Source organism: Gnatocerus cornutus, chromosome 3 (genome assembly GCF_029298725.1).
Source record: "Gnatocerus cornutus isolate USDA-ARS CGAHR chromosome 3, icGnaCorn1.1, whole genome shotgun sequence".
Lineage (NCBI taxonomy): Eukaryota > Metazoa > Arthropoda > Insecta > Coleoptera > Tenebrionidae > Gnatocerus > Gnatocerus cornutus.
Genome location: NC_142235.1, coordinates 13,451,679 through 13,479,223, shown reverse-complemented (window position 1 = coordinate 13,479,223; position 27,545 = coordinate 13,451,679). Strand labels below are relative to the sequence as shown.

At 37.0% G+C, this 27,545-nt stretch overlaps 4 protein-coding genes across 4 annotated transcripts; 3 read left to right on the top strand and 1 right to left on the bottom strand.

The window, feature by feature from the left end:
* The first annotated feature begins 474 nt into the window (after positions 1–474).
* Positions 475–5,845, top strand: LOC148177178 (uncharacterized). The gene is made up of 7 exons (XM_088031749.1): positions 475–584; positions 1,040–1,252; positions 1,331–1,405; positions 1,455–1,502; positions 1,555–1,764; positions 1,846–1,878; positions 1,930–5,845. Exons 1-7 carry the CDS (start codon positions 516–518, stop codon positions 5,830–5,832), a joined length of 4,551 nt encoding a protein of 1,516 aa, XP_087887875.1. The 5' UTR covers positions 475–515; the 3' UTR covers positions 5,833–5,845.
* Positions 5,846–9,270: 3,425 nt separating this feature from the next.
* On the top strand, positions 9,271–10,288 carry LOC148177177 (uncharacterized). Its single transcript, XM_088033265.1, has 6 exons — positions 9,271–9,414; positions 9,466–9,513; positions 9,566–9,637; positions 9,788–9,826; positions 9,881–10,081; positions 10,131–10,288. Exons 1-6 carry the CDS (start codon positions 9,271–9,273, stop codon positions 10,209–10,211), a joined length of 585 nt encoding a protein of 194 aa, XP_087889391.1. The 3' UTR covers positions 10,212–10,288.
* A 4,024-nt stretch (positions 10,289–14,312) lies between these two features.
* Positions 14,313–19,338, top strand: Nmt (N-myristoyl transferase). Its single transcript, XM_088031782.1, has 4 exons — positions 14,313–14,462; positions 14,579–14,802; positions 15,073–15,758; positions 18,693–19,338. Exons 1-4 carry the CDS (start codon positions 14,362–14,364, stop codon positions 19,113–19,115), a joined length of 1,434 nt encoding a protein of 477 aa, XP_087887908.1. The 5' UTR covers positions 14,313–14,361; the 3' UTR covers positions 19,116–19,338.
* A 27-nt stretch (positions 19,339–19,365) lies between these two features.
* Positions 19,366–27,202, bottom strand: LOC148177175 (facilitated trehalose transporter Tret1-like). The gene is made up of 4 exons (XM_088031781.1): positions 26,918–27,202; positions 24,002–24,134; positions 20,614–20,799; positions 19,366–20,558 (listed from the first exon to the last, which is right to left on the bottom strand). The coding sequence occupies exons 1-4, from the start codon at positions 26,972–26,974 to the stop codon at positions 19,474–19,476; spliced, it is 1,461 nt and encodes a 486-aa protein (XP_087887907.1). The 5' UTR covers positions 26,975–27,202; the 3' UTR covers positions 19,366–19,473.
* Positions 27,203–27,545: the final 343 nt, after the last annotated feature.

Below are 27,545 nucleotides of genomic sequence, written 5' to 3'. Positions count from 1 at the left end.
CAAATTTCAGCAGCTTTACACTTTTATTGCGATTCTTCTAAAAACTAAAAATGTGAAATTGAAAATTATTAAGACTACTAGTTTTAAAGTACTCCAAAATTTGATTTATAATTACTAAAAAAAATAAGTCCACTTCATTTGAAGTGTGAACTAAACAATGTCAACTTTGTAATCGAATTTCTAAATTTATTGCTACTAAATCTAAAACCTATTGACCTTGACTATTTTAAGTATCTTTTTTCCAATTTTTCTTCTGTAAATTTTGCGGTTTTTTGTGAAGTTGCACTATGATCAAATTGGTGCAATCTTCAAGATAAACGATACTAAATTTTGATGAAAAAAATGCAACAATTTATTGTCTTATTGTTCATTTTTGGGAAGATGCGAATATTGAAATCATATCTAATCTAAAGTGTTCGTTAATAGACGATCACAATCATCACGCAAAACATTTTAAATTCTTAGTGTAGCTAGTTGTACTGTTTTGTATTCTGTCAAAATAAAAGATACCTTTGATGGACCCTAGAAAGAAGAATCCTCAGCTATTAAACGACTTGAAAAAGAGACTCAAGAATAATGATAATGTAAGTGAATTTCGTTTTTTTTTTATACGGTGCTTTAATAGTTACATTATAGCATTGTTGCGTAATTGTCTTCTTAAAGCGTGAGTTGGTACTCCTGTCAATTATGCTTGTCAAAACTAAGATTTGTGACAGTTGACACTTGAATGACGTTCCACCAACTTAACAGTTCTATAAAAATGTCTCTAAATGCAAACTTATGTCTTATGTAACTTGTTTTTTATTAAACTATTTTAAATATCGATGTGTTAAAAACGTCATTAAAGCATTGTTTCCGATGCTTTAAGAAACTCTATAAAGCACTGTTTTGAGAATTGGTATTTCTGTCAATTTTACTTGTCACTTATTGTCGACAGTTGAAACTTAAATGACGTTTTGCCAGCTTAACAGTCTCAGAAAAATGTCTCTAGATGCAAACTTATGTTTTATGATACGTTTTTGTTTTATATTTCCTAAAGGCTCCAGCAAGTGAAGAAGAGGAAGAAACTAGCCTTAGGTCATCACCGACTGACAGTGAAGCTTTCCTCCCAAGAAGAAACTTAAATAGAGAAGCTGTGGCCTCTAACGTTTTATCTCCACCTTCTTCATCTGTGGTACGAAAACCCTCTTCACTATCCAGACAACCATCGTATCTGCGAGGGTCTAGACCAGATTTTGCCGGAAAAAGAAGTGTAAGTGAAATTTAAAATAAGTTATTTGTTAATTGTTAAAAATCAGTGCTACCAACAGTTTTTTTCTAATTTATTAAGATATCACAAGATGCACCTTCCGTGGTGAAGCTCACACCTCTAAAGCATTCAGTCACTTTTCCGGGAAAACGAAGTGTAAGTACAGAAAAATAACTCAAAACATTTCTTTAACTTTAACATTTAGATCGAACGAAAGGCTGAAGATAAAGAAGAGGCAACGTTATCTCCACCGGTAATTGTGGAAATTTAACTCGAGACATTTGCGTTAATCCTGTGTGTTACAGTTGGTAGCAATGAAAAAAATGACAGAAAATGTCAACAAACAGCCCACACCGGCGCCAAGAAGATTTGCCAAAAATCCATCAAGAGATGAGCCCAAAAGAACTGAAATTCCAGAAGTACAAAGAAATCAAAGCAAAGTCACAATTACTGATTCTTCTTCAGTGAAAATTAAGCATTCTTTGACTAGTCAGAGGGATGAAGAGAAACGGAAGGTAAGAAAATTCTTAGTAATTTTGTGTTTTTCCCCGAAAGCTAAAGAGCGCGAAATTTGAATTGTTATATTTTTGTTGTAGTTCCGCGCCGAAGCAGTCGGTAGAAGTTCGTTTGTAAGTTTTTTTATGATACCTTTGACACTTGACCATCCTACCCTTTTGTAGATGTTCAAAAAAACCAACGACTCCGCGGACATTAGCGCAGACTACAACACTTATATCTTCGCAAACTACACTTTCCTTCTCGCTACTGATGATAGTGTGGACGACTTCCAAATATGGTCCAACGACGAAGCTTTCGGTGTCTTCGACAAGATAATACTCGAGGTTGAAGCAAACAGGAGGAGGGAGATGTACGCTATTCATTCTGTAGTTTCTAAAACAGAGTTGTCTGCAGAGACCTTGTCAAAACCAGAAGGAGATTTCAGTTTGAAGCAATGTTTTGATTCTTTTCAAAATTTAGAAGAAGAGTTTTCGGATTTTAATCTTGTTCTTTTGACACCACAACCATTTATCGATTATGATGAAAAAGTGACCATCGAAGAAGAGATCAAAGTGGAGGTTGTTCCAACCCATCAACCATCGCTTCATCACAAGTGTTGCTATAAATGTGTGATCGTAACAGAAGGAATTAAGGAGTCGTCGTCGGACGTGATTGATAAGTGCTTGGCGTACAGAAACTTCTTCAATAAGTTTGTGATTTGGTGCGAGTATCCTCCACTGGCAACTCTAAAGAATAGATTAAAAACAGAAATGAAAAAAAGATGTGTTTATGACAACATTGCTGAGAAATATCTCAAATTTGTGACGAACTGGATTGGCAAAGAAGGTCTTGTTGAAATGTTAACAAAGTCGTCAATATTGAGACTTTTAGTTCTTTACGTGGTAGAACCGATTATGGAGCCTTTGGTGCTTGGTGCCGTGTCAAACAATGCACTTTTGCTTCAAGAAGTTATTTCCGCGTTTACTGTCACAGTTTTTGATGAAAATCTTCTTGTTGAAGTTGCCGAGCTGTGGGGTGATGTTGAGGAAGAACTCGACGATGAAGAGGCCGTAAAAATGTTGAATGACCAGTTCCTGATATGTAGAGACGTCACTGAAATGAACGATATGGAAAAAACCAAACTCTTATGGATGATGGGCAAGAGTCCGTTGATTCTCAAAGACCACCTTCGATGTCGTACAGCCATTGGTCTCTTCAAAGATGAGACTTACATTGTTTTGGGACGTGGTGAGCATTTACCCGATGAATGTTCAGTTTTCCGCCAGTTGTCTGATTTTGATACTGATGAAGAGGTGTACGAAGAACTCACCACAAGTTTCAAGTACTGTTTAGAAGGAGAAGAGTTGTCTTTGTCAACTCTGATCGGTCCTCCTGCTTGCTTTGAAAAAATTATAACACCCTCTGATTTGGTTCAAATGGTATCAGCGCCTTACACCATCACCAGTAAGAAGGAAGATTTACCAACTCCATACATCCCACGACTGGTTTCAAGAAACGTCGTTGACCACAAATACCTCGAGACCATGGACTCCGAAACTCTCGTACTGATCAGTAGTGTTACCAACCGCAAAAAAATCGAAAATTCGGCGAAGAGAGGATGCCAGTATTCGTTAGATCAGAAGAACCCGACGTTCAATCTGTGGATCGTCGACAAAGAGTGTTCAGAAGACGACTTTGACAAACTCTGTCGTCTTAACAAGACCAAGAGGAGGTACCACCATTTCCGAGAAGTTGATGGTCACTTGGAATGGTTAAAAACTCTCGGCGACATTCAAGATGTTGAGCCCTATTGTCTTGACGGTCATTTCGCCGAAGAGTCGTCTTTGATGAGTTTTGACAACAAAATTAACATCATTGTCGATGAAGCAGGCAAAGGAAAGTCAGTGGCACTGAAGAGACTCACCACCGAGTTACCCCACTTTACTGTGTATTTATGCAGCTCTGAAATTTCCGGTCTTTGCCATGGAGGTTTAAACGAAGACAAGCTTAAACAGTTTATTATCAGCACGAAATATCCGAACATGACAAGTTTCGACAAGTTTCTTTTACTGCGTCTGTTCGACAAGCACCAGGTGGTGTTTTTATGGGACGGGTTAGATGAGATCTCCACGAAAAACTTCGAGGTCGTCGCTGGTTTTATCAATGAGTTGAAGGAATCAATCCACTTTATAGCGTGTCGACAACACTTGAAGTCGGCGATTGAAAACAAATTATGTGCATTATCTCGATATCTTGCTCATTTTAATCCTGAGGAAATGAAGCAGTACATCGAAGGGCGTCTTCGTGTTGCTTTCCAAGACGATTTTGAGAAGAAATTCAACAAACTTAACAATGTTCTTTCACGCTTGCAGCTTGACAACTTCCTCAAAGTTCCAATTCAGTTGTTTATGCTAACAGAACTTGTTATCAAAAATGTGAATCTGTTAGACGAACTCTATTCAGTGGGCGATTTATACAAACATTTCGTCGATGAGAAACTCAACCAGTCGTACAAAGACAACTCAGTTCCGTACGATAATGATTACAGTTTTCGGAAGGAACAAATTGAGAAGTACCAAGAAGCTGCTCTTGTTGTGCTGTTCGACGACGAAGTCTTGATTCAGCTTGGTGTTGATCCCAAGAAGTTTACCAACCGCAGGTCCATCGACAACTTTGGTTTTTTTTCTTACACGGATGGCAAACCACACTTCTTTCATTACTCCTACGCTGAGTACTTCGTGGCTACTTATTTCGTAAAGCACCATGCAAGAATTCCAGATCTTTGCAAGCTCTTGTTTCAAGAAAAGTACACCAACGTCAGGTTCTTCTTTGATGTTATCTTGGCAGAGAAGTCCGTACCCCACATCGCCGTCTTGTACAAAAACATCGACGTTCTGAGACAGTGTACCGACTTGAAAATCAAAGATGCAGGAGGACGAAACGCCCTCCAGGTTGCTTGCTCTTGGGGGCAGAGATACCCAGAGCTTAAAGTCGTCAAGTCTTCAGCTAAGTACACCATAGATCAAGACAGTGATCTTATTATTGAAGAAGATGTCAAGTTCAAGCAAATTTTGGAGTTTTTGATCAAGAAACTTGATGTCAACGCAAAAGACAAGATTTTTAAGATGGATAGTTTTGACTATGCTTGCAACACCCAGTCCATCTACGCGGTGCTCTCCATCATTGAAAACATCTGGCCAACATACTTAAAGAAACAAGAGCACTTTGTTGTCGCCAACACTCTTTACTACGCTGTCCGTTTCGGATTTAGCTCCATTCTTACGACCTCTGGAGACACCAAAGTCATCGAGATGCGAAATGGCAACACTCTCCTCCACGTAGCTGCAGAACACTCCCAACTCAAATGCGTCCAGACTTTCCTAGATCAATCAAAGTACCGAAAATGTGTAAACCAAAAAGGGAAAAACGGTGAAACTCCTCTTCACGCGTCCGCAAGAGCAGGAGACTACAAAATCGTACAACTCTTAATAAACAGCGGCGGTGACATCAACGCAAAGAACGACCACAACCAAACTCCTCTTTTCTGCGCCGCCGCCAAAGGCCGCCACCACGTCGTACAGCTTCTTCTAAGACTTGGTGCAGACAAAAGCCTCTTAGACAAGTTCGGACGTTCTCCTTTGTCGTATGCTTGCGAGAATGGTTTTAGCGGCGTCATTGAAGCCTTCTGCAACACTGATTTCAACGTTGTGGATAAAACTGGGTGGTCGCCACTTTTTTACGCCGCAAAAAACGGACGCGAAGACGTGGTAGAGCTGCTACTGGTACAACACGGCGCTGCTGTTAACATTACAGATAAGTTCGGGAAATCAGCTTTGGGGCTAGCGTGCGAATATGGACATAGAAAGATTGCGGAATTATTGATACAATTTAGAGCTAATGTTAATATTGCTGATGAGGTTGTTGGATGGACGCCTATTTTCTATGCTGTGAAAAACGGACACGAGGAGGTGGTGGAGTTGCTGCTAAAAAGTGGAGCCAGAGTGGATGTCCAGGATAAGGCAGAGAATGGACCGCAAAACTATAACTCCAACCCGGAAATTATGAAATTGTTCAGTTCGAATTAAATTGTACAGACAGTTAGAGAATTTTATTTTAAAAAGAGCGTTTTGTATTTTTAAAATGACCACATTACATACAATAATTTGTACCTAAGTTAATTTTAAAAATTTTGGGAAGCGCAAAATTCAATAATAACTTGATAAGATTCGAGTATTTTGAAACTTTTGGAAAAAAATAAGATTTTAAACCTCGGCTACGCCTCGGTTTGTATACTATTTTATTCACAATCATGGCACAATATTATAATGGCCAATTTATTTAAATCTACTAAATCCAAAAATTTTGAAAAACTATAAAAACTTTATATGCAAACCTCCGCTACTTCTCGGTTCATATACTATTTTATTCATAATCAAGGCAAATAATTACTGTATAATCGCTCATTATCCAATTTTTTTTAATTTACCAGATTCCAAAATTAAAAAAAAAATTAAACACAAAAAAAATTTATATGCATTGTATGCGGTTTGTATACTATTTTATTCACAATCATCGCAAATAATTATAATAGCTCATTTTTCAATTTTTTTAAATCTCACAGATTTTCAAACCCTACAAAGCTATATACAGGGTCCGGCAACACTTGTGTCCACCCCCAAAATAGTCTTTAATTTTAAAGTTACAATTTTGAAAATTTGCACGCGCGCATAGTTGACAAAGGTCTAGAAGCTGACGCAAAAATTTGTCTTTTATCACGGTTTGGTTGGCGTCGCGACGCCTAAGAAGTATAATTTTTAGCGACTTTTGAGTTTTTGCGGAAATATTCGCGAATTCAATTTTTTTCAACATAACAGTGATATAAATATCTGAGTTTTTATTTTAAATCTAATGCAAATTGTCTTCAAAATTTGCGAAAAAAACGCTGTTTTATCAAGTTAGTTTTTAAAATTATGACAGCGCAGTGGCAAACTACGTTTACACCAAAATTTCACAAGTCACTTTATTCACTTTTACAAAGGTTAATTTTGATTAACACGGGCATGTTGCACTTGATGGACACCAGACATCGTTAATTAACATCGACAAAGCGACAATTTCACTAATTAAGACTTTTGTTACAATCAAAGCGGGCCAAAGGACAGATGTCATTTGTGACACAAGATGTTGACAGACCGGTGTAAACGTAGTTCCCAATTTTGACGTAATGAAATTGAAAACTAACTTGATAAAACAGCATTTTTTTCTCAAATTTTGAAGACAATTTGCATTGAATCTAAAATAACAACTGAGATATTTTTAACACATTTATATTCAAAAAAAATTAAATTAGGGGTTGATATCACAAACCCTTACAATTAAATAAAAATTACATTTTTAAGGCGTCGCGACGCCAAAACTATTGGTGATAAATAACAAATTTTTGCGTCAGCTTCTAGAGCTTTGTCAACTGTGAGCGTATGCAAATTTTCAAAATTTTATCTTTAAAATTAAAGACGATTTTGGGGGTGGACACAAGTGTTGCCGGACCCTGTATATAAATACATACAAATCTCGGCTACACCTTGGTTTATATACTATTTTATTTACATACATGGCAAATAATTATAATGGCTTATTTTCCGAATTTTTAAAATCTACCAGATTCAAAAAATTTAAAAAATTTTGAAAATTTATAAAAACTTTATATGCAAACCTCGACTACGTCTCGGTTTGTGTTCTATTTTATTCGCAATCATGGCAAATAATTACAAATGGCTCGTTTTCCAATTTTTCAAAATTTAACAATTAAAAAAAATGAAAAATTTTGATAAACTAAAAACACAATATCCAAATTCGGTTACGCCTCGATTTATATATTTTATTTACTATCATAGAAAAAAATATAAAGTCTTATTTTTAAAACCTATCAAATCAAAAAATTTTGAAAAATTTTAAAAAGCTCAAACAACAATTGTATGCAAACCGAGGCTACGCCTCGATTTCTATACTATTGTATTCACAATCAAGGAAAATAATTATAATAGCTAATTTTTCAACATTTAAAATCTACGAGATCAAAAAATTCTGAAAATTTGTGAAAAAATAAAAATACAAACTTCAGCTACGTCTACTACTTTATTCACACTGTTCAACACTTACATTGACTTAATTTCCAACTTTCTAAAATGTATACACGGTGTCCCAGAACTCGTGATCCAGAGAAAAAAAGCAACAATTCTGAACCAAAATTTCGAACCAAAATTTTTTAGCTCAAAAAATAATCGAGTTAAAACCAAAAAAAACGGTAGCCAATCCGGAAACTGAACAGAATTTGAAATCAGACTTTCGTTGCCTAGGAAATTGGGATGGCTTTTTACTCCACTTTTAGAATAAGCTTTCAGGATTGGTTGGTAATTTTTTATCCATTGTCGAATATTATTAAACTTAATCAATTTCTGTTTTGAAATTTACCGTCTGTTTTGCAGCCGACATCCTCCCTTGCTCTCTGGGTTATGAGTTCTGGAACACTTTGTATGAAAAAAATGAAAAAAATAAAATGCTCTTTATACTAATTTATTTTCAATCATGACTAAAAATTATTTTTTCTATTTCGGATTCATAATGAAGATATTTCGATACGCGTTTGAGCCTATTTCGGTATCGTAATGGACCAATCCCGTGCCAATATTTCCAGGAGCATTTATTTTTCTTAGGTTTGCAGCAGACAAACCGTCAACCTGCCGTCAACGTTGACAATTTAGATTTTGGTTTTGAAAAACCATGATAAATCGATCAATACACTATTATTTCTTGTTGTACTTGGCTTAATAATTCATCGGAGAAAAACTCTTTGGTTGCAAGAGAACCATCATGATCATGATCAACATCTTCGCTCTCTTGGCTCCCTTGGGCTCCGGTAACCTCAAAACGTCACACCTGACAAACTGACTGAAATTGGATTTGGCTACTTCGTTTTTTTTTCCCGAATATTTTGCAAATGCCAACTACCCTAAAATTCCCTAGATTTCGAAATCAAGTTTTTTCGTTTAAAATAAGGCGAAATAGAAAAAATAGCGTATGATACTGGTTCATAATGCATTTTGCCGCACTTACTTCGCTGCGCTCGTCGTGCCCTAAAAACGTGCGTGCGGCAAAATGTTCATTATGAAACGCGTTTCATAATATACTATTCTAATGCTTATTTAAACGTCTCCAAAATTTAAGTACGTCTTATATTTGAGGACGCATTGTATTTAAAGCATTACGATATTCACTTAATCTAGGAATTTATCCTTTATTGCTAGAAAAAACCCAAAACTTTTTGTGACGATTTGTGTCTGTTTGTGACGATTTAGTAAATTCTAAGATTTAAGTTGTCAAGAATGATAAAGTAAGTTACCTTGTCAACTTTTTTAATTTTGGTAAAACAACATTTTATTGCCTCTTAAAGAACGATTAAATTAAAATTTAACATACCTATCTTATCTAAAGTGATATAACATTGAGAAATACCAAACTATTTGATGATCATTATTACACAAAAACAATTCCTTACTGAGAAAAATCGCAAGTATTCTATTTTCCCAAAATTTGAGATGATTCCTAGAAGCAGGACGACTTTTAATCGAATATTAAACAAGTGGAAAAATCGCGAGGACCCGAACGGTGTAAGTATCTATAAACAAATTCGTTTTTTCTGATTTTATTCATGTTTCTAGGAAAATTCAATTAGCACGGAACCGTCACCAGCTGCTGACCAAAATATCGTATGTTACCAAAATAAGAAATTTTTAAATTTTCCGCGGTTTTTGATTTTAGGAATTAGGAACACTGAACGAACAAACAAGAGATGTTGAATCAGGCATGCGAGATTTCACTGAAAAAAAAGAAGTAAGCCTTCTATAACTATGACAATTGAACATACTCGTAAGTTGGCAGCTCTGGTGGTTTCTTGAGAACTGTCAACAATGTTGGAGCTACCAACTGAAAAACCTCAAAAGTGTCAAAAGTCTCAGTTTGGTTTTATCTTTTCTCTTACAGACGCAGAGAAGTCTCTTAGATTCATCACTTGCAGTCACTGTAAGTACTGTAAATATTGAAAAATCAACACGAAACTATAACTTTTTAATTTAGAGGGAACCTGAAGATCAAGGGGAAATTGTAAAATCTTCGGATGTTGTAGAAAATAAACATAAAAAATCACCTCCTAAACCTTCCCCTAGAAAATTCAACACTCGCCACGAAGAGCCTAAAAGAAATGTAATAACTCCAGAGGTGGAAAAAAAAGATGAGCCTTCAGCTTCTGTGGAAATTAGGCATCCGAAATATGAAGAGGTAAGAAAACGTGACCAAAAACGAAGGCTAAAAACAGAATTTGTTACAGCTCCGAGTCCTGCAGCTCAACAGAACTTCATTCGTAAGTTCTTTTCTTAAAAATTCCCACATTGCAACTTTTCCATTTTAGACGCCGCGAAAATGCAAAAGATCCAGCAGTGTTAACCAAGACTACAACACTCATATTTTCGCAAATTACTCCTTTTTCCTCGCCACCAAGAAAGAGGTTGACGATTTCAAAATGTGGTCCAACGACGAGAGATTTGGCGTTTTCGAAAACTTGATCTTCGAGTTCGTGGAAGAGAACAGACTGGAAAAGTACGCTCTTCATTGTGTAGTTTCCACCACTGAACTATCGCCAAAAACCATGTCAAAACCAGAGGGAGATTTCAGTTTGATGAAGTATTTCGACTCGCTGACGAGTCTAACAAAAGAGTTTTCTGATTACACGCTTGTTCTTCTAACACCACAGGCTCTCACCAATGAAAATGAAGAAGTGACGATTCAAATTGACGAAGAGAAGATCAGAGTGAAGATTGTTAGATTTGAGCAACCGCTTCTTCACAAGTGTTGCTACAGATGTGAGATATTAACAGAGACCCCAAAGGAAAGTTCCTCGGACGTCATGTTTAAGTTCTTGGCGTACAAAGAATTCTTCGAGAAGTTTGTTCTTTGGTGTGAATATCCCCCGCTGGAAACCCTGAAGAGGAGACTTTACGACGAAATTAAAGAGAGGTGTGTATGTGACCAACTCGCTGAGAAGTACATCCAATTCTTGACCAACTGGAGGTGTCAAGACGGTGTGGTGGAAACCCTGACGAAGTCTTCCATATTAAGAATTTTAGTTCTTCAGTTGGTAGAGTCGATTATCCAGCCTTTGGTTTTTGGTGCTGTGACCAGGAAGGCAACTTTGCTTCAAGACGTCATCTCCAAGTTTACCGTCACAGTTTTTGATGAGTGTCTTGTTGACCATGTCACCGCGCTTTGGGGTGATGTTGAAATAGAACTAAAGACGGAGGTCATGCAAAAGTTAAATAATCAGTACCAGATATGTAGTGACATCACTAAACTGAATAATATGGAAAAAACCAAGTTATTATGGACAATGGACAAGTGTCCGCTGATTCTCAAAGACCATGTACGAAGTGGTACAGCCATCGAGCTCTTCAGTTGTGGAAAATATGTCATTTTGGGACGTGGCGACAACGTACACTTTCAAAGTTCAGTTTTCCGTAAACTTTCTGACATTGAATCTGAGGCAGAGTTGTACCCAGAATTGACGGGAACTTTCAAGGTTTTACTGGACGGAGAAGACATGTCTTTGTCGACGCTTGTTGGTCCTCCAAATTCCTGTGAAAATATTGTAAGACCCTCTGATTTGGTTCAAATGGTATCAGCGCCTTACACCATCACCAGTAAGAAGGAAGATTTACCAACCCCATACATCCCACGACTGGTTTCAAAAAACGTCGTCGACCACAAATACCTCGAGACCATAGACTCCGAAACTCTCGTACTGATTAGTAGTGTTACCAATCGCAAAAAAATCGAAAATTCGGCGAAGAGAGGATGCCAGTATTCGTTAGATCAGAAGAACCCGACGTTCAATCTGTGGATCGTCGACAAAGAGTGTTCAGAAGACGACTTTGACAAACTCTGTCGTTTTAACAAGACCAAGAGGAGGTACCACCATTTCCGCGAAGCTGATGGTCACTTGGAATGGTTAAAAACTCTCGGCGACATTCAAGATGTTGAGCCCTATCGTCTTGACGGTCATTTCGCCGAAGAGTCGTCTTTGTTGAGTTTTGACAACAAAATTAACATCATTGTCGATGAAGCAGGCAAAGGAAAGTCAGTGGCACTGAAGAGACTCACCACCGAATTGCCCCACTTCACTGTGTATTTATGCAGCTCTGAAATCTCCGGTCTTTGCCATGGAGGTTTAACTGAGCAGAAGTTCAAACAGTTTATTATCAACACGAAATATCCGAACATGACAAGTTTCGACAAGTTTCTTTTAGTGCGTCTGTTCGACAAGCACCAGGTGGTGTTCTTATGGGACGGGTTAGATGAGATCTCTACGAAGAATTTCGAGGTCGTCGCTGGTTTTATCAATGAGTTGAAGGAGTCGGTCCACTTCATAACGTGTCGACAACACTTGAAGACGACGATTGAAAACAAATTATGCGCGTTATCTCGATATCTTGCTCATTTTAGTCCCGAGGAAATGAAGCTGTACATCGAAGAGCGTCTGCGTGTTGCTTTCCAAGACGATTTTCAGAACGAAATCGACAAACTTAACGCAGTTCTGTCGCTCGTGCAGATCGACAACTTCCTCAAGGTTCCAATTCACTTGTTCATGTTAACAGAGCTCTCCATTAACAATGTGAACCTGTCGGATGAACTCTTTTCTGTCAGCGATCTATACCGGCACTTTGTACATGAAAAACTAAGGCAGTCGTACAAAGACAACAAAGCTTTTGGCGATGATGATTACAGTTTTCGGAAGGAACAGATTGAGAAGTACCAAGAAGCTGCTCTTGTCGTGCTGTTCGACGACGAAGTCTTGAATCAACTTGGTGTTGATCTCAATAAGTTTACCAATCGCAGGTCCATCGACAACTTTGGATTTTTTTCTTACACGGATGGCAAACCACATTTCTTTCATTACTCCTACGCTGAGTACTTTGTGGCTACTTATTTCGTAAAGCACCACGCAAGAATTCCAGATCTTTGCGGACTCTTGTTTCAAGATAAGTACACCAACGTCAGGTTCTTCTTTGATGTTATTTTGGCAGAGAAATCCGTAGCTCACATTGCCGTCTTGTACAAGAACCTCGACGTCCTGAGACAGTGCACCGATTTGAAGATGAAAGATGCAGGCGGACGAAACGCCCTCCAGGTTGCTTGCTCCTGGGGGCAGAGATACCCAGAGCTTAAAGTTGTCGAGACTTCGGATAAGTACATCATAGATGATAACAGTAATCTCATGATTGAAGAAGATGTCAAGTACAAGAAAATTTTGGAGTTCTTGATCGGAAAACTTGATGCTAACGAACAAGACCACATTCTTAAGATGGATAGTTTTGACTGTGCTTGTAGCAGCCAGTCCATCTACGCGAAACTCTCCTTTATTGAGAGCAGCTGGCCAACATACTTAAAGAGCCAAGAGCACGTTGTGGTTGCCAACACTCTTTACTACGCTGTTCGTTTCGGATTTAGCTCCATTCTTACCACCTCTGGAGACACCAAAGTCATTGAGACGCCAAATGGTAACACTCTTCTCCACATAGCTGCAGAACACTCCCAACTCAAATGCGTCCAGACTTTCCTAGATCAATCAAAGTACCGAAAATGTGTAAACCAAAAAGGGAAAAACGGTGAAACTCCTCTTCACGCCTCCGCAAGAGCAGGAGACTACAAAATCGTACAACTATTAATCAACTCTGGTGGTGACATCAACGCGAAGAACAACGACAATCAAACCCCTCTTCTCTGCGCCGCCGCCAAAGGCCGCCACCACGTCGTGCAGCTTCTTCTACGACTCGGTGCAGACAACAACCTCTTGGACAACTTCAGACGTTCTCCTCTGTCGTATGCTTGCGAGAATGGTTTCAGCGGCGTCGTTGAAGTCTTCTGCAACACTGATTTCAACGTTGTGGATAAAACTGGATGGTCGCCACTGTTTTACGCTGCGAAAAACGGACGTGAAGACGTGGTAGAGCTACTGGTACAATACCGCGCTGATGTTAACATTACAGATAAGTTTGGCAAATCAGCCCTGGCACTGGCGTGTGAATATGGACATGGAAAAAGTGCAGAATTGTTGATACAAGCTAAAGCTAACGTTAATGAGGTTGATACGGTTCTTGGATGGACACCCATTTTCTACGCGGTGAAGAACGGTCACGAGGAGGTGGTGGAGCTATTAGTGAAACACGGAGCTGCTATTGATATAACAGACAAGGCTAAAAGCAAACTAAAAATGTATACTAATAAAGTTTCAATTATGAAATTGTTACAAGAGAATTAAAAATTGTACACAGCTAGCGGAAGTTTAATTTTTAAATACCGCGCCATTATTAGGGACTTTTATAAAACGTTTAGTAACTTATTAATTAGATGACCAAAAAACGCAACAGTTTGAATAAACTACATACAAACTAGATGCACGTGTTTCTAATAACAATTCAAATAATTCAATCCCTCCAAAAGTTAATTCAACTCGCGCATGTTTAGTGTATTTCATTCCGCAGTTGGTACCGCACGCACCAGTCTACATGTCACCTGTCATCATGTCGGACAAAAGTGGTAAAAAGGACTCTCCAGACGAAAAAGCACAAACCGACGGCAACATGGAAGTGAATTCCCAAAGCAAAAGGTACAAATCCTCTAATTCCACCACTTTCAACCCCCCAAAACCCCCACTAACACACCCTGACCGGCACACTCGTGTCTGTGATAACGCCGCCCCCAACTCACTCTTCTTTGTTTTAGTGCGAAGAAACGCAACAAGAAGAAACAACAAGAAGTAAAACAGGACAATGAGCAAGAAACCGAATTATTGTCGAATTTTACCAAACCATTGAACACCATTTCAATTCAGGGCCTGCGAGCAGCCATGGAAGCGCTTACGATGAACCAAAAGCCGGCAAAGACGCCAGAGGAGGCTCTGAACAAGTCTTACCAGTTTTGGAACACCCAGCCTGTGCCTAAAATGGGTAGGAAAGGGGGCTGTAGTTCTAGCGATTTGTGAGGTTATGTTTGATTCGGTATTCTTTTTACCGGAAATTTGGGGCGTTTTTCGAAAAAAAGTTGTCACGAGTTTCAACCATAATTGCTAATTAAATTAATTAGTGTTTATCATGCCATGTGGTTTCAATATGTCGTTAGAATTTTTATGGGAAGTTCAAGTTTATTGCTCCTTAAAATCAACAATATCTATTCATTAATTTAAACTGCAATCAATTTTTAATTAACTTTTATTCTAGACGAGAAAATCACCGTAAATGAAGCCATAGAGCCCGACCGCGAGGTCTCCGAGATCCGGGCGGAGCCCTACAGCCTCCCCGATGGCTTCTCCTGGGACACCCTTAACCTCAACGAGCCCCTAGTCCTCAAAGAGCTTTACACCCTCCTCAACGAAAACTACGTCGAAGACGACGACTGCATGTTCCGCTTTGATTACCAACCTGAATTTCTCAAATGGGCTCTCCAACCCCCCGGCTGGCGCAAAGAATGGCATTGCGGCGTCCGAGTCGTCAAAAGCGGTCGCCTTGTCGGCTTTATCTCCGCCATCCCAGCGACTTTGAAAATCTACGAAAAGTCGCAGAAGATGGTCGAGATAAACTTCTTGTGCGTACACAAGAAGTTGAGGTCGAAGAGGGTGGCTCCGGTGCTCATCAGGGAGATCACGAGGCGTGTGCATCTAACAGGGTTATTTCAAGCTGTTTATACAGCCGGGATTGTTCTGCCGAAGCCTGTGGGGACGTGTCGGTATTGGCATAGATCGCTCAATCCAAAGAAGTTGATTGAGGTGAAGTTCTCGCATTTGTCGAGGAATATGACGATGCAGAGGACGCTGAAGTTGTATAAGTTGGCGGACAGCCCGAGGACGCAAGGGTACAGGAAGTTGACGGAGGCGGACGTGCCACAAGCGCATAAGCTGTTGGCTGAGGTTGGTATCAGTTTTGCGGAATATATTGAAGGCTTTGGCGCTGTTCCATTCCAATCTCCTTAAACTTCTCCTAGTCGAATTGTGCATTTTATTGAAGAAATTTAGTACTACCCAGCTATGTTGATTTTGCATTGTAAGCTCTATATGTTTGCCCTGGTACTATTATCGGCGTTGCTGTAGAATTATTGCGCAAGATATCGAAACTTTCCTTTGGTTGCTCTCCGTAATGCGCATTTGATGTTATTTTTGCTTTTGTTCTGTTACTATTTACGCTTATGGCCTGATCCTAGTATTTCTTTGGTGTCTTACAACTCTTTTACGTTTTTTCTAGTACTATTTTGCGCTATATATTAAAGCCTTTTCTGTCTGTTTTTTCATGTGTCTGTGTACTATCGTAAGATAACGAGAACATTATCTTATCTTTAACACACCGCGTAAAAGCTTTCGGTCTGGTCGACCTTGCTTTTTATCAATGTTTTCACCTTTTAGCACCTTCCGTAATCCAACTATTTCACTTTTACTTTATCAACAATTTTCAGTTCGTAACTCATTAGATTTACAATTGCGGAACAGAAATCATCTGTAGATAGTTTTATTGCGCAATATATGTATTTGATGTAAACCTCGTTCTTCTTTTTGTCGAATTCTAATTTTTTTTATAGCTTGTCCTAGTACCATTATTGATCAAAATATTGAAGTAATCATTGCTCTTTCTTGGTTGCATCTATTCCGTTTGTCCTAGTTCTTTAATTAAGCAGTATACTGAAACAATTGTCCTTAAACTTGTTCTAGTACTATTTCTCTGTGAAGAATCACCCATAGCTTCTCCTAGTAATTTTATAGCGCAATATTTTGAATCCTGAGTAATCGTGGCTTTTTCTTCGTTGCATTCTAATCTATTACTAGTTGTTCTAGTATTGCATAATATATTGTTCATCGCTTTTCCTTTTATAGTGTTTTTACCACTCTCCCTAGTACTATGTATTTGTCGCATTTATTTTTGCTTTCCCCCTAGTACTATTGCGCATTATATTGATAACTTTTATAGCTTGTCCTAGTACTATTATCGAGCAGTATCTTGAAGTAATCGTTGCAATTACTTTTACTCTTGCCCTAGTACTCTTGCACAATATATTGATCATCGTAGGATTTTAACCTTTCATAGCTTACTTATCCTACCATATAATGTACTATTATTGAGCAATATATTGAACTAGATAATGGTCGCATTTATTGTTGCTCTAATCCTAGTACTATTACGCACTATATTGATCGTCTTTCTTTTTGTTATAAGTAAACCTTTTATAGCTCGCCCTAGTACCACTACAATATATTGATTGTTACCATTTTTGTTGAATCCTAGTTCTTTCTAGCTTGCCCTAGTACTACTATTGAGGAATATATTATTAAAGTAATCGTTGTTCTTTCTTGGTTACCACTTTTTATTATTTTGTTATTAAAATTGCACAGTATATTTAATTACTTAATCATCGCTTTTGTTTTTGCTTTTGCCCTATTACTATTGCCAATATATTGATCGCTGTTTTTTCTAGTTGAAAGCAAATGTTTTATAGCTTGTTCTAGTACTACTATCGAGTAGATTTTTAAGTGATGGTCGCATTTATTTTTGCTCTTGCTTAGTACTATTGCGCAATATACATATTGATTATTGCTTTTTTTTAGTTGAATCCTAATCTTTTGTCGCTTGTCTTAGTACTACTATTGAGCAATTGTATACTGACGTAATCGTTCTTTTTTGGTTGCATTCTAATCTTGCCATTTTTTTAGTACTATTTTTGTACAGTATATTGAACCACCTAAACGTCGCATTCATTGTTTCTCTTGTCCTAGTATTACTGCGCAATATATTGACTGTTGAATGACAATCTTTTATAGCTTATCCTAGAGCTACACAATATATTGATTGTCGCTTTTCTTTGTTAAATCTTAATCTTTTGTAGCTAGTGCTAGTACTGTTATTGAGCAATATATTGAAGTAATCGTTTTTTCTTGGTTGCATTCTACACCATTTTCAAGTGTATTTCAGAAAGTGCAATTCAAATTAGCCAGTTTAATTTCAGAAAGCGTCAATTGTAGTTCAGATTAGTCACGTTAATATCAGAAACTGTCAATTGTAATTGAGATTAATAAATTGTTTTTCAGAAAAGATCACTTGTAATTCCGATTTGATATCATAAATTTCAAAACCTCATGCAAAAGATGCCGGTCCAGGACGAAATATTGCAATGAATTCTCACTATAGAAAAATCTGTATTTCTTAAGATTATTTAAGATTTTATGCTGATTGTGAGTAAATCAATTTGAAATTTGTTCATTTGACAGATGTTTGAAAAAAAGTCATTTAAACTCTGCAGACGGCACAATTGTCTTGTAAATTTATTGTTAAAGGTACAGACGCACTATCGAAATTGCAAAATTTCAAGTTTGCTTGAAATTCATTTGTTCAAATCTGAATTACAATTGACATTTTCTGATATTAACGTGACTAATCTGAACTACAATTGATATTTTCTGAAATCAACTTGATTCTTTCTGACATCCTCTTGTAAATGGTGTAGTGTTACCACTTTTTCTAGTACTACTATTGTAAAGTATGTAGCTACTTAATCGTCGCATTTATTGTTGCTCTAACTTTAACCCTAGTACTATTGCGCAATACATCGAATATCGTTTCTAATCCTTTGTAGCTTGCCTTAGTACTATCTTTCAACAATATTTGTAAGTAATCGTTCCTTTCCTTTCCGTCTATATTATTGAGTGTCCTCTAGACAGTGTGCGCTTTTTCGTTGTGCTTGTGTCCTGACCGCCTTTCCCCCGTTCCACCTTGTCTCCTCTAGGTAAGTTTCCCGTTTACTACCCTTTAGGAACTCGCTTATTCAACCCTAAAACTCACATCTTTTGTCTCTTTTTCAGTATCTCAGAAAGTTCGACTTGTCCCCAATTTTCAGCGAAGAAGACTTCATCCACTGGTTTCTCCCTCGTCCTGACATTGTCGACAGCTTCGTAGTGGAGAAAGAAGGCAAAATCATTGACTTCGTAAGTTACTACACTCTCCCATCGACAGTGATGCATCACCCCGTTCACAAGACACTAAAAGCGGCTTATTCTTTCTACAACGTCTCGGCAGAGACGCCTTGGATCGACTTGATGAACGACGCGCTTATATCAGCCAAACAGTTGAATTTCGATGTGTTCAACGCGCTAGATTTGATGGATAATCGCGAGTTTTTAGAAACGTTAAAGTTCGGGATCGGAGACGGGAATCTCCAGTACTATTTGTATAACTGGAAGTGTCCGAGTATGGCGCCACATAAAATGGGTCTAGTCTTGCAATAACTTCATTTTGTTGATTTAGGTTTTATTGTATTGAAATTCTGAGAGTTTTAGATAAGAATTAAATGAATGGGTTATTTAATGCGTACGCACTTCGGTTTTAAAGTCGATGTTTTTTTTGTATGATTTTTTGTTGAATAAAAATGTACGAGTTCAGTTCATTTTTGATCACAGTGATGTTAAGGATAGGCACCACTTTCCAAATATACTTTTTGAAAGGACAAAATCGTTTTTTTGCCATAAAACTACCCCCAAAATGTAAATAAATACTTTATTGTCATACTATACAAAATTTTTGTACAAACACCGGTTCTATAAGAACTATAAAGTCTTCCTAACGAAAGATAAAAAATTGCACCATCTACAAAACCTGCACCGTGAAGATGTCCCCTGTCTTCGTCGCCTCGGGGTTCAAAATAAACCCTCGATTATCATACCCCTCTAGATCACCCTTCCGGTTCTTGAAGCCATCTTCAATCTCCTGCAACGTTTTGTTCTTCGTTTCCGGAAGGAGGAACTTGCAGAAGACGAGCGCCACCAATGACGCCACCAGGAAAGTACTCAAAGTGCCACTAAAACTCAAGTACGTGACCATGTCGGGGTAGATCTTCACGAAGATGAAGATGAAGCACTGAGCCACGCAGATGACGATGCCGCTCATGATGGAGCGGACTGAAAGAGGGAAGAGCTCGCCGACGAGGATCCAAGGGATGGGGAGCATCCCGACCATACTAAACATCACGTTGAAGATGACGCAGAGTAGAGGAAGAAGAGGGAAGATTCTTGTCTGCTCGGGGTTCATCTCGTAGAATTTCACGTAGACGAACATCGCGAGCATTGTTAACGACATGCCGGCGCTGGAGGACATGCAGAGGATTCTTCGGCCGAATTTGTTCACCAAGATGGCGGTGCCGATGGACATGATGAATCTGATAGCCCCCACGATGATGGACGAAATGTAGTGGTCCATCTTCAAATCTGTTTCTTCGAAGAAGTTGACGGCGTAGAAGAGGATCGTGTAGATTCCCGACAGTTCTTGCAGGAAGAACAAGGTTACGAGGATGAGGAAGGGTTTGACGGTAGCGGCGCTAAGATATGCTTCTTTGGTGGAGGTGCTCTGTAGCTTGGTGCTCGCGTGGTTGGAGATCTCCTCGTTGGCCACGGCGACGTTGCGCCGGAAGAAGAGGTAACTGTTGTAGCCTTCGACGTGCTGACCTTTCTTCAGAAGATAAGGAGGACTCTCGGGAAGGAACTCCACCGCTATGAGAGTGAAGACACTGAAGGCCACGCTGAGCAAGGCCACGGACGCCCAGTTGAAGAAGTAGCCTAAGGTGTAGGTGAGGAGGATCCCGAAGGAGGCGCAGATGGGGCCCAGGGTCTGGAAGATTCCGCGGTTTTCGGGGGTGGAGATCTCGCTGACATAGGTGTAGCACGCCGTAGACATGCCTAAAAAAATTGAATGTGCAAAAAATTATTTTTTTTTATTTTATTTTTTTTTCACCTGCAGCTATCCCCGTGACGAGCCGCCCCACGTACAGCCACGTGATGTCTTCCGCTAATCCGATGCAGAGCCATCCAACCAGAAACGGAAAACTGCTAATCTGAATCGCCCTCTTCCTCCCAAAATATTCCGCCAGCAATCCCGACAAAACTGACCCCAATGGATTTGTTATGGCTCCCAAACTGGCTGCAAAATACGAGAAAGGCCATCAAGGTCTTGACATTGGCAATGGAGCGAAAATTGTCAGAAGTCAATTAAGCGGATAATTGCCGCTTCCGATTTTCCGGACAAGGACGAAGACACTTCCGGCGTCTTCCGGTGAGTGAGATTTTTGGTTCTTTTTTTTAGAAGCGAAAGTTTCCTTTGTTAGTGTCGCTTTGAAATTGATATCCTCAGGCTTGGACCTTGAGGTCGGTCGACATTCATCAAATTTCATTTAAAACGTTCTTTTTCGCTGGAAGAATGAACGGCAATGGCCATCACTAGGTCGTGATTAATTGCAGAAATTTGTTCGAGTAATTAGGCAATTAATCAATTAATTAGTGGGTATGGGATTTCCGGAAGTGATGGTCGTTTTTTTAAATGACTTTGAGACGGATATACAAGGTGCAGCTTTCATTCAGAGCACCGAATTTTTTTCTCAAAGATTGAAAAAACAATTATTTATCAAATTATAATTACAAAGTAATAGACTTATTACAATAAGTAGTGCAGGGGGCTGACTTTGACTTGGAGGACTCGTACTTTTATTTTTACAGAAAAATATAATTACTAATTAATAAATTATGAAATTATATTTACAAATCAATTTCAGATTAAAGGTGCAGAGTTACATTCGTACCGATATTTTTCCACAAAAAATGTAGTTACGTTTTTATAATAATTACAAACAATAATTAATAAATTATAATTGCAAATTAATTTGACAACTTGTTGCCTCGACACAACTTAAAAACATCGAAATAATTTCTAATTTGACCTGTGATATTTTGTCAAAATGATAAAAGGTACGTAATTACAAGCAATTAATTATCAAATTATAGTTACAAATTAATAAATCGATTTCAAATAAGTAGTGCAGAATTTATTTCAATTTAGAGAATTTAGAAAAAAATATATTTTTTTACTAATTAATTAGAAAATTATAATTACAAATTAATTGGTCGTTTTCAAGTTGGTGGTACAGATTTACGACGACACATCTTCAATGAAAACATCGAAATAATTAAATTTTACCTGTAATATTTTTTTAAAAAGTTGAAAGTAATTACAACAATTAATTATCAAATTATAAATACAAATTTATAGACCGATCTCAATAAGCGGAGTTGATTTCGATTTGGAACACCTCTACCGATATTTTTACAGAAAAAATCTAATTACTAATCGATTTTCAAATTGTAATTGCTAATTAATTGGCCGAGTTTAACTTAGAGGACAGAGTTGCATTGGTTGGGCTATCTGTACTGATATGTTTGCAGAAAAAATGTAATTATGTAGTTATAATTATTAAAAACAATTAACTAACAAATTTTAATTCCAAATTAATTTGACAATATAAAATTCTTAATGATTTCTAATTTTGCCAACTTCAAACTGTTGGTCCAAATTACAAAAATTATAACGTTTTAAGTTTTGATGCATTTTCGAAATGATAAATCTGATTTTTAAAAATTTTTAATTTTTAAATTCCAAAAATTTATAACAGCTTAGAAATTTCTGATTTCATTATTATTTTTTTCAATTTTTAGTATTTCAAAAAATATGTATACACTTAATTCATTATTTAAAAATTAGGTTTCTATTTAAATTTACTAAATACTAAATTACAAAATAACATAATAATTTCTAGATTTTTCAGTTTTATATGCAAAAACGAAATTTAAATTTTTGTCGTTCTAATTTTTTCTTTTAATTTAAATGAAGATTCTTAATAACTTTGAATCAGAATGAATTAATTGAATTTGCCAACTTCAAACTGTTGGTCCAAATTACAAAAATTATAACGTTTTAAGTTTTGATGCATTTTCGAAATGATAAATCTGATTTTTAAAAATTTTTAATTTTTAAATTCCAAAAATTTATAACAGCTTAGAAATTTCTGATTTCATTATTATTTTTTTCAATTTTTAGTATTTCAAAAAATATGTATACACTTAATTCATTATTTAAAAATTAGGTTTCTATTTAAATTTACTAAATACTAAATTACAAAATAACATAATAATTTCTAGATTTTTCAGTTTTATATGCAAAAACGAAATTTAAATTTTTGTCGTTCTAATTTTTTCTTTTAATTTAAATGAAGATTCTTAATAACTTTGAATCAGAATGAATTAATTGAATTAGAAAAATTCGAATTATTAAGAAATTTTAATCTCAAAATTTGGGAAACCAAAATTGATAATATCAAATTTAAGAATAAATGATAAGCGGCATAGCTGAAATTTGTTTTTAAGATCTAGAAAGCTGGAAATTAAACTTTTGTTCTGGTTTCGCATCATCGGAATTTAGAAAGCAGATAAAAAAAATAATAATTTGGAAAATGAAAGCCTTATCAACAAAAGCACAGCCTTCGGCTGTGCTTTCGTAGTTATACAGTGTTGTAGCTAAATATAAAATTTCATCGTAGGTTTTTTCACTGTATCAAAATAATTAATTAATCAATTATAACACTCATCAATTGTATAACTTCACGCTATCGCGTTGTTATGGCAACAAAAATGATGCCACTAACCCCGATTTTGACATTCTTTACATTGTTCAAAATTACGTATCTGCCAGGTTAACGCTATAATAACGTGTCAGAATGATTTTAAATGTAATAACTGTGATTTAACATAAACACCGGATAATCAACACCATTATTTCATTGTTGTGCACTCGTTTTTAGGAACGATTGGAATTATTTTATTTATCACGCAATGCTCAACCACCGGAAAAACGGATGTCGATCTTATCAAAATCTCAATGACCGGAGCGTCGGAGTCAACTGAATCACGATTTTTTTTATTAAGTGTGCTTAGAAGGAACTTGAAACAGTTGCACTCTACCTATGTACGATCTTATTCATTTTTTTCAATCTTTCGCCACCGATCACTCGATCGCAAATCACCTTGACATCTCTTTCACACAAATTGCCTCTATTACAAGCAAATTGCACCAATCAAGGTTCTTTCTGAAAATTCCACACGTGTCCAAAATTTTTTTCTAAACTAGTTCCGAAAGCGTGGGCTTAATCTAGTTTTCCGCTTTGTATATTTTTCCGATGGAAGGTCGATGATCTGCGATTCAGCTAAGAAGGACAATGTTAAGGTCACCACTCCCTTTGCTGTTTTGATTAATTACATACTTATGATAATGAGATTGGCAAAAATTCGATATTTACCCAGCCAAGAACTCTCCTCTGTGTTTGCGTGGATCCCCCGGGATGAATGGAGTTGTGGGATCAAGATGGCGCTGTAGCCTTGACAGATGCCGATGGAAATTGATACGGAATGGGCGCAGAAGGCGGCGAGAGCCTGTAATAACAAAGTCAATTGAAGTGCAGAATACTTGGGTTTAAGGACAAAATACCTACTGGGTGTAGGTCAAGGAACTGTAGCGGTAGATAAATTGTTGTGTTCAAGATCGTAACGGTAGCTTAAAATAGATTCTAGGATGGCGTGGTAGTTCATTTTTACTACAAAATTTTGATAGGAAGTTAAATAAATACACGTCAGTTGATAATTGATAATTGTAAGACCTTTGACTGGAAGTTTTGTTTTGATAAATTTAAATCATTTTGTAAATATTTGACCGAAAATGGAATCCAAATATTTACCACGGCTCACTTAATAAAATGGGGAAGCCGGATGAAAATAGGGGTCGTAGTTCTTTTGGCCGAGAAGAAATTTCAATAATATTTACTTTAGCTCTGTGGTGGTATCCAGGCACACGTGTTTTTAAATTACATTGTGAAGCTAGCGATAAAAATTATTGTTTGTCTGAATTGTTTAGTCGTATATAAAATATTGTATTTAACTCGCATGTAAAGGACTATTATTACACTCAGTGGAATCACAGTGCGAGCGTAGTGAAACCTCATGTTTTATCAATTATCGTTATTGTAGAAATCGATAGAAGATAATATCACAATAGTCTCATTGTATTTTTTATTGTTGTAGTTCAAAAGTCGACGGGTGTAAGGTAGTTTTAAATCCACTCTACCGGAAGTGACTACTTCCGGTTGTCATTGCTCTCACATCCAAAAAAATCGATCTTGAGATAACTGACCACAAACCGGGGAGTTAAGGTAGTTCAAATGAAAGATTGGGTCATTTGACCTACTTAATTTTAGACAGAATTTTGTTTTTGTGCGGAAATCGTGGTTATTTGTCGAGTAGGTCAAATGTCCTTCCCAATAAAAGGGCGCTACTCGTCACGCGACCGCGTTCAGTACGCCTTGATCTTGACCGCCCGGCAATTGTTTCCTTGTTACGTCACGAAATTAGTCTTAATGTCCGGATGTCAGCAGTTTAATGGACGGCCTATCATTTCTTCGTTGGCAACATTTATATAATGTTTGTGTAAATTGTTAGCCACAACTTTCTTCCAAGATTAAGCAAAAATACAAAGATTTCTCTCTCTAATTTCAAAACGGTTCTTGTGGTCGATTTCCAATAAGTCGATACCTTGAAGTCTTGAATGCAAATTGGACAAGTCGTAAAAAATTGACGGAAAAAATGGAACGTGTCCTTGATCTTATCTGAAGACAACTTGGTAGTTCAAAAATTTTGAGGTTTGAACTAATTGGCTAAGAGCAGCGCTAAAATATATTCGGGCGGATTGCATTAGCAGGTATTGTAGTGCAATCGCAATAATAGGCCCTAATTGTTGTTTGGCCCACTTTAGGCAGGACCGGCTTTCACGTGGGGAAAAGTGACAGGAGTTTGCTCTATGGCGCGATTCTCAAAATTTTGAAAATTGTTTTACAAAAAAGTCAAAAAACATATTTGTTAAAATAATTGTAACACAGTCGCAACCAAATTGTTTTGAAAGTCATTTTATTGTTATATGTAAAGCATCCTTTATAAATTTCATTATAACTGTCACTTTTGACATAATTGATCGAAATTTAAAATAATATATAAATAAATTAAATAAAGTAATGTTCAAAATTATTTGGCCGTGACTGTAGAAGTGTTAAAAACATTATGATATCGTCGGCTTAGGTCGTTAAGTTGCTAAGTCCATTTTGAATTTTTTTGACGGAGGTAGATAAATCTCAATTTTTCACATATTTGTCGTCTAATCTGAGATCTGAAAACTTGTGGACTGAAAATAGAGTTGATCTTCATTCTGAAATTACAACACGTAAAAAAATCGAACGCTAAATATTTTTGTTGTCGTTTTTACAAAATCGAAAACGCATTTGATTCAAAATTGGACTTAGCAACTTAACAACTTAAGCCAACGATATGTAAAAATTAATTTTTGAAAATATAGAAATGTACCAAAAATTTTAAAATTTCTCAAAACATTTCAAATTTAAAGTCAGAAATTAAAAAGAAAATTTTAAAAATTGACAGGAGTCTTTGAAATCGTCAGCTTTATACGGCTATGTAGAGGAACAGTTCTCAAATGTCAAAAACCCTAGATCACAGTGGTACCAATGTGTTAAAAAATGCAAAGCCTACTAGTCGCGAAAAACCTACAACACAAGCACAGCCTACGGCTAGTAGTTATATTTATTACTTCTTTTGATAAATATTGTATCTAAGGTGTCAAAAATTCTACATTACAGTGGTACCAACGTGTCAAAAAATGCAATGCCTACTAGACGCAGAGAATGTGGAACGCAAATGGCTGTGCTTTCGTAGTTATATTTATTATTTCTTTTGATAAATAATGGTATCTAATATATTGGTGTCAAAAATGCTAGGCTTAGACGCAGAGAATCTGAAACGCAAGCACAGCCGAAGGCTGTGCTTTCGTAGTTATATTTTTTATAGTTTTTGATAAATGTAAAAAATCCGTACAATTAACAGATCAGTATTCAATATTAATTTTTCCCACCTTCCACACATCCCATATTTATATGCAAATTTCCAGCAATTTTTCTTCTAATTCAAGATTTTCCTGCACGCTTGTTATGATCGATTATTCAAGGTTTTCCCAATAACAATCCTCGCTTAGCCCCAATTTTATTACCAATTATTCTCAAAATTGACAATAGCAAATTCGCCCATAAAACAGCCCATAAAAAAATAACGAGTTTTCCCTCGAGAAAAATGGTCACCTATCAAAAAATTTCGGAACTCACCGTTCTTCCAGATCCGAACTCCCAAAATTTCCGCACCAAGTTGTTGACAGCGCGCATTTTCCTAGTGCGGTAATGAGTGTCGATCGATTTTAAAAATACCTACACGAAAATATCACAGTCACGATTGAAAAACACAAAAATTGGCGTCTCACATAGTTGGCTGCGAAATCGAAAACAAACGCACGTCGCTTGTATACTGTCAGATTTGAACACCGATGGCGCGATTTCCACTCTCCCTCTCCGTATCGTGAGTCACTTGTCTTCACAGCACACTTGCTCCAATTTGACAAGGGTTTTATGGGGGAAGATAATCCCCACTTTTCGTACCAACACGTGACTTTTTTTTACCAAAACGTCATCTAACGTCATTACATTTTTTCTTATTATTATTATTATTGTTGTAGTGATATTTCCGGAGAGCGGTTTCCGGCATGTACATTTCTTCAAAATCGAGAGAGGTGGCCGTGATAAATGCAATTGTTTTGAATATACAGGGCGGCGGGAAAAAATGCACGGACCTTGTTGGCAAATAGGTCAAGTCATTGACATTTGCGGTTGGAAATTTCAAAGGATTGGGAATAAACTTTTGCGATTTTAGGGCGAAATGGTGTAATTTTTATTTTTCTGT